The sequence below is a fragment of the Zerene cesonia genome, unplaced genomic scaffold (genome assembly GCF_012273895.1).
Source record: "Zerene cesonia ecotype Mississippi unplaced genomic scaffold, Zerene_cesonia_1.1 Zces_u005, whole genome shotgun sequence".
Lineage (NCBI taxonomy): Eukaryota > Metazoa > Arthropoda > Insecta > Lepidoptera > Pieridae > Zerene > Zerene cesonia.
Window position 1 is genome coordinate 295,556 of NW_024045135.1, and position 7,272 is coordinate 302,827.

A 7,272-nucleotide genomic window follows, 5' to 3' on the forward strand; every position below is an offset into this window, starting at 1 on the left:
AAATATGATAAAAATAATAATTTACTGAAGAGCAAAAATAAATCTGTGTTGTACTTTTGACACCTACCCTCGAAAAAAAGGTATATTTAGGTAATATACAGTTAAATCATGGCGTTTTTTTATTGGGAACCGTGATGAAGATTAACATGAATGAGAGAATTATACAACACAAGATCACCAGTTTTAAAATTTATTGTAATATCATATTTTTTAATTGAGATATGTAGGTACAAAGCTTTCATAGGTAACTTTTTTCCTATAAATACAATTTAGTTAGTAAGAATTCATATCAAAATAACAAGAGCAATATAACATAACCATACATATTTAATGTTATGATTTCAGTATTATTATAACTGTATTATATTTTACAACATTATTATGCATTTTAGCTCAGCTTACTCAGATTAATTATTTTGAACTGAGATGTATATATTCTAATTTCTTTGAGTATATTTATATAGCCTTACTCTCTATTCTACTGCATTACAAGTCTAATATTAATATTTAGGCAGTGCTAGAAGTTCTTTTGAAAGTTATTATACTGGGCACTAGCAAGGTACAATAAACTCAGTTAAATCGGCTATTTATCTTTTTGTTTGTAATCAGGACCTGGAATGCGACTGTATCATCAATTGAAAACACAAGATATTCTTTGCAGATTATAGAGTATAAAGTAGATACTTTTCAAGTGCAAGGTAAATGTTAATTTCCAGACATAATACTACTGATTTCCCAATGCATCAACTTTGCAGTGCTGACACTTCATATGTAATCAAATTTCAGTTACAAGTTGCATTAAATCACAAATTCATAAATAACTAACAAATAACTTAATATTATAATATACTAGCTAAGTTCCTAATGTCATTCTTGATTGTTATCTTCAGAACTTTCTTCACTACTTTCCTCTTCACTTGATTCCTCACTAGAGTCGTCAGAATTTGCTTTTGCCGCTTTTCGCGCCATTAACTCCTTAAATTGTCTAACCGTTATCTTCCTTGGTATGATCTCACGTAAGAAGTCCAATGTGTCGTCTTCTTGCACGACTTCTGCTATATGTTTGTATTCAAGGAAGTTATTTTTGCTGTTTTTGAATGCCCGTTTTGCTAAGTCTGTTACGAACATTTCCTGGGAACAACCAGTATTAATGTTTAGTTAGATTAATGTATAATGAAAAGGAATTTAGAGATTGATAGTATTGTTTCAAACTTACAGTTACTTTTGTTACTAAATATAAAGGTTCGGCGCCAACCGCGTCTACTTCAGGAGAACTTTTCATGATAGTTTTAACTCTTGATAGTGGTAAATGAAGATCTTTTTCAACTTTGGGTGTCGACATGGTGTTTAATAATGTTGTTTTAATTACTATATGTAGAAATAATTTACTGATTTTTAATAAATAAACATCAACGCGCTTCGTATTTTTAAAAACAGTGGGAACTGTGATTGACGATTGTATTTTGCCAATGTCAAGTGTCAAATTCAAGTACCAACTGGCAACAACTTTTTTTTTCTTCCATTATGGCAATAAGTTTCAACTTTTTGCCAGTGCCAAGTTTATAGGCAACTATTGGTTCATTGTTGAAACTGGACAGTTGTTACAACCCGTGGGTCACAATAAAGATAAAATAATTATTTGATAATCTGTTCAAAACTTGACATTGGAAGAATCCGTCTTCGTTAGGATCTGAAATTTCCATTAAAGACGAAGAACAGGAAGAACTTAAACAATTTCATTAATAAAAAATTAAAATAGATAAGTTTTATGGACGTGTCGGATTATTATTGTTGTGTTACTGGCAGCACATGAGAGATACAATTATTCATTTAAAGCAGTGCCCTCTAGTGTCAGTAGCTTTTTAAAGAAATTTAATACTATTACCAAAAATGAGATGGCGTTGGTGTGAATAACTAAAACTACTTTTTATGTTAAAACTTTTTACTTCAGCTCAACGTTTAAAAAATTTATTGGTGTAAAAGTATGACTGAGCTTTCATCAAAGAGTATATTAATATAGATGTTTCGACAATACTGTATCGTAACAGAATAACACCTCTTATACCTTTTTCATATTGTAAGATGTATTTTGAATACAATCCCACCAATGGAAAGTGGTGAAGTCTTTGATATAAAGTGTTTTAACTTGATCAAAAACGAGTCTTTAGGAGTCTCAGTATGTGTCAAAAAAAAATACATGTAAAATAATAATTTCAAACAAAATTATTACTTTGCTATTTCATTTATAATATTCGATTCGATATCAATGACAATTTCCGATCCCAAAATCGTACCATCTTTCGTCATAAAAGCGTTAATTTCGGATTTCAAATACACAGGTATATAAAGATGCATGATACGCAGGTTTATTGTGTGCAACTTACGGAATGTCGCCATTAGCCATGGCAATATTAGACAGTATTACAGTACTTTAACTTAAGTTATCTTCAGTAAGTACAGGTAACATAATACTATGGTATAATGAACGTTCTCGTATAGATGCAAAATATTATTACTTAGCTACCTAAGTGTATATACGAATCAAAACAAATTAATAAGGGCCACTTCCGTATTCCGTAAGTTTCTGGATCAGCAGTGAAATTGTTAAACATAGTTTTGAATTTTTTTTACCACTTTTAAATGTTAACATTTTTGTTTTATCCAAACAGCCGTGTAAATACTGAAATATTTTATCAACTACCTAAATATATAATATGCTATAGTATGACAAAAACTTTTATATCGAACGATTTATGACTTACGAGTAAATTACTCACGTAATGTACTCGTAAGTCATGCAAATATGTAACACAATGCGCTATTTCATTGCTTTACGAGTTTCAGATTTCATTCTCGAAACATGAAGTGTAGGAAGAAATTAATTCTCGCAACGAATAGTAATTCTCGTTAAGGAAAATTCAAACCTATCGAGTAATATTGTTATATGTAAAAGTGAAGTCGTTTTTGTAAAAAATCTTTGTAAATCTAATTCAAAGTGGAGTAGGTTTTTAAAATTTCATTTCATCCATTTCATAGTCATGAAATAATAATATTACAATATACGACAATTGAGGCTTGTCATCTATGCAACAAAAACGTTTTTTGATTCTTTGTTTGGTATAATTTAAGCTATAGCAGATTCATCGATACAATCAGAAGTAGTTGAAAAGGGACAATAAATAAAAAGCATCATTGACTTAACGCTAGCTGTCTTTATTTTCCATTTCCTTATAGAAAATACTTTAATACGAAAAACAGTATAATGGGCCGCCCGCGTGCCCGGTCGCCCTTACGGCGCCGCTGACTAGTTCGCCCGGCAACCCACAACATTCAATACTTATGAAAAACGATAAATACAAAAAATACTGATAGCGAGATCGAAGCTTACAGGGACTTCTCGATTTTGATCAGTTCAGCGATGCCGTCGTACATCTCCTTGACCGCGTCGTACTCGGTCAGGCCCATGCGCCTCTTGTTGGAGATGTCGTAGACGCCGCCCTCGGCCTCGGTGTGCTCGCCGCGGGTTCCGCGCACCTGCAAGTGGTACTTGGAGGCGACCTCCTCCAGCTTGGCCTTGTCGGCCGCCAGCTTGGGCAGCTTGATGTGCACGGAGGCGCGCACGGTGGTGCCCAAGTTCGTGGGGCAGAAGGTGAGGAAGCCGAGGCGGTCGTTGTGCGAGAACGGGATCCTCTTCTCGATGTCGTTGACGGCGGTCACGAGCCTCTTGTACACCTGCTTCAGGTCGCCACCCATCTGCATAGAGATGATGCGGAGGTGGTCCTCCTCATTGCACCAGACCAGGAAGGTCTTGTTCTCGTTGTGGTAGATACCACGGCCGGTGGGCCAGAAACGGCAGGCGTTGGCGGCCTGGAGGAACCTGTCGCCCTCCTTGAACAGGAAGTGGTCGTCGATCAGCTTCTGCTGGGTCTCCTTGGACATTCCTGTGAGTGGGTAGAAGGTACCCTTAAGTTCGCCTTCAAGGCCGGACAGGGTTGAGGAGACTTTGTCTTCCATTTCCTTGTACTGGGCCTCGGTCAAGCAGGGGTTGAAGGGGTAGCCCTCCATGGAACGGCCGCATCGCACACGGGTGGACACAATGAATTCGCTGTTGGGGTCCAAGTTTCCTAGGGACTCTACATCACCCCAGTTCTTGGGGGGGTGCTTGTCAGTCTTCTTGAAACCATTGTGGTAATCCTCAATGATGGGGTCGAAGAGGTCAGCGAAGACGGTGTATGCCTCAGCATCTGGGGCATAGATTCCAACACCAGAGTCTAAGTTCTCAACACCTGAAAATAAGAAGTTATATTAAGTAAACAAATATTTTCACATCCACTAGAATGAAACAAAATGTTAAGGTCTGGCAGGGACACAGAAGGTGGATCACCTACTTCTGTATAAAGAAAATCAATTAGTGAAATAGATGTATATCATCTGCCCCATACCTCACACTAGATGACACAGGACTTCCCTTATGTTACCAGATTCATATCGGAAACTACAACTATATTAATCAAATTGAAGAAAAAATGTAAATGTGAAAGAATCCTTTTCAAATTATGTATAAAAATTATTAATGTATTATGCCCACATTAAGTGGGTGTGATAAGCAAAGCTTGCCATTACATCAATACCTTTATCAGATTATATATCGAACAATCATATTTATCTATGATAAATAACATTATTTATAGGTATAGACTAATCATGCACTTACATCATTTCAGGTGGAAAAAATAAAATGATTCAAAGGTGTAATTTCAGTTACTAAAATATATTTAAATTTAATCTTTTCAACAAGAATAACTGAAATACCTTTTAATCTTTTAAGTGTTTTTATTTAATACTACTAAGTAACTATTTAACAATATTCTCCAAAGAAAATTAAGAAAATATGTGATAGTTATTACACTATATTAAATAATCGCTAAATTACGTAACTAACACATTATCTGATATAATAAAATCCAGAAAGTACTAACCTGACTGGATGCAATCCAAGAGTGTTGAGCCGAAGGAGGTCTTCTTGTTCTTTAGAGCATCGAAAACTTCCTTGGTCAAGTACTTCTTCAGCAACGACTTGGAGTCGGAAGCCTGGAGTTTGCTGAAACCAGCCTCCAATTTCTCAATAGTTGCGGCGTCAACCATAGCTGCTGCTTTCCTGTAAAAGAAAAAAAGTGTGAATATTTAAAATTACACGCTATAAAAACTATATGAATATTCTTACGCTTTCAGCGCAGCGCATGTCGCTCTCGTACACATTTTTAACTTAATATTTATTTATCCTTTTACGAATTGTAGAGAGAAATTATTATTCCAACAACAAAAAACCGAATAGATAGAAATAACTCAAATATTTGATACCAATTCGACCGGATGACAGTTACGTCAAAATATATTCAAATTTTTGGGAAATAGCGCGCGTAGGGATGTATTCACGGGATTTTCCAAGATTAATATTATTTATTTGGTATTTTTATTCTTCAAAATAAATATCTTAAATAAACCATCTAATCAAAAGGTAAGTATTAGTCAGCATTGGGAATATATTTTTTATATTAGTTAGTAAAACATACACACCGTCTTATGAGGTAATACGCAAGGACAGCACCGCCACAAACCACAATGGGAATCGTGACTTTCAATTTATAATTCATAATGAATCGGAACTACGTCTACTATGGGGTGTAGAGGATCAAATAACTAGGAGACTATGAGATGTCACACACACGGAATGCCCAAGATACAATAGCTCCTCGAACACACCCAAGAGGAGCTGGAAATTTTGTAGAATTACGTAATTTAGGCAGAGGTCGCTTTGGCCGCGCGCAAGTCGAACGTATTTGTCAGCTTACTGCGCAACGGTGCTGCTTGGCTGCGCGCAGCCGGTAGCCTCCCACTCATTTCGTACCGGCGATCGTGTTATCGCAAGTTTCTTATTACCTAATTGTAGTCATATTAATCTGAGATATGCACTCGTTAAAATATCGTCAAGTAACAAGTACTCCATTGTTCTGCGAAAATTCGATTACGTAGATATAGCACCCATTATATAAAACCTAAAGGTACATTTTTACAGGGCTGACACAAACACATGTGTAATAAGTTCCAAGATTGCAAATACTTTCTCGCATGTTTATACCGTTTCATTTATAAGTTCACGAATTAAACTTTTAGACACGATTTTTCTTCAAAATTACCCATTTTGAATCATTTTTAGCATTTAATATTTTAAGGATCTGAGATCAAATCAGTTACGGGAATAAAATCGTTTTGAAAATTTTAATAACTTTGAAATATCAAAATATGCCTGATAGAATGCGCGTTAGAAGTTATATTTGTCATGTTTATTTGAGCAATTTTTTTTACCAATAATCTAGCAAAATCTCGAATTTTATTTTAACAATGAATTAATGTTAATCGCAATACTAGATGATATTATGATCGTTCTATGGGAATTATATGCTCTAGCTAGAAGATAAAATGGTTAACATAATATCACTTTTGAGTCAGCCGGCATAGAAAATGAATGCCGGCCGGACATACGCACCCATCGGATTCATCTGCCGGTTTGTTTTCTTTATTTTCTTTCGTTGCACAGCCACCCATTTTCACAATTTTTTATATGATAAAACTAGTGACTAAAACATGCACTAAATCACTAAAAACTACAGCAAATAAACAAAATTAACGCAGGAATCTAAATGCAATGATGGAATGATATTTTGTCCAAATGAATGTGTCTGTGTAGGGAGCGGCGAGGGCGAGGGGTGGCCCGATCGATTCCCGGCACGCACGCACGCGGATCACGCTTCCCGCCCTTCGGGAACCGCTTCAAAACTTTTCGGAGGGAAACCTACCGCTCTTCGATGGCACTAGTTACCTTAGCGCGGTATATTTGAATGTAACACGAACTTTTCGAAACGTGATATTATCACCTTATCAGATTCAGTACACTTGAAGTTATCGATGCACATTTTAAATCGAATTAAGTTGTCACTCAATTATTGATATCGAAATCTTTAAGGCGATGCAGTCGTACCTGGGATTGAGAGGCGGTAGGATAAATTAAAAATTGTCTACCGCTTACCTTGCACTAGTACAACCGTCAGAGTCGACTGCGAGGTGTAGAATGGTTGGTACGGCAGTGCGCTGAACGTTAAGCCTATTGCCTCCCGCTGCCCGCACCGCAGCCCTGCCGCTGGTGGCCTTAGCCTTGCTGAGATGCACAATGACTGCTTACTGCAGACTTATTTTATTAATCGTTGTTCGATC

The 7,272-nt window shown here is 36.1% G+C and overlaps 2 protein-coding genes across 4 annotated transcripts in view; both read right to left on the reverse strand.

The window, feature by feature from the left end:
• Nucleotides 1-450: 450 nt before the first annotated feature.
• Nucleotides 451-1,480, reverse strand: LOC119838802 (chromatin accessibility complex 16kD protein). The gene is made up of 2 exons (XM_038364920.1): nucleotides 1,217-1,480; nucleotides 451-1,131 (listed from the first exon to the last, which is right to left on the reverse strand). Exons 1-2 carry the CDS (start codon nucleotides 1,340-1,342, stop codon nucleotides 868-870), a joined length of 390 nt encoding a protein of 129 aa, XP_038220848.1. The 5' UTR covers nucleotides 1,343-1,480; the 3' UTR covers nucleotides 451-867.
• A 1,712-nt stretch (nucleotides 1,481-3,192) lies between these two features.
• LOC119838765 (arginine kinase) overlaps nucleotides 3,193-7,272 on the reverse strand; it is a 5,791-nt gene continuing 1,711 nt past the window's right edge. The window contains exons 1-3 of one of the 3 annotated variants that reach the window (XM_038364867.1): nucleotides 7,088-7,215; nucleotides 4,980-5,158; nucleotides 3,193-4,286 (exon numbers count right to left, since the gene is read on the reverse strand). In XM_038364867.1, coding sequence (XP_038220795.1) covers nucleotides 3,385-4,286; nucleotides 4,980-5,145 — 1,068 coding nt within the window. In that variant the 5' untranslated portion in view covers nucleotides 5,146-5,158; nucleotides 7,088-7,215 and the 3' untranslated portion in view covers nucleotides 3,193-3,384. Of the gene's footprint in view, nucleotides 4,287-4,979; nucleotides 5,159-5,577; nucleotides 5,759-7,087; nucleotides 7,216-7,272 lie in introns of those variants that run through there. The other 2 variants (XM_038364866.1, XM_038364868.1) reach the window with 2 other exon arrangements.

Excerpts from the sequence above, each read along its gene's own strand:
- LOC119838802 (XM_038364920.1), bottom strand. The coding sequence starts at position 1,342 with ATGTCGACACCCAAAGTTGAAAAAGATCTTCATTTACCACTATCAAGA. Across the intron at positions 1,132-1,216 it reads ATTTAGTAACAAAAGTAACT|GAAATGTTCGTAACAGACTT; the intron begins GTAAGTTTGAAA and ends GGTTGTTCCCAG.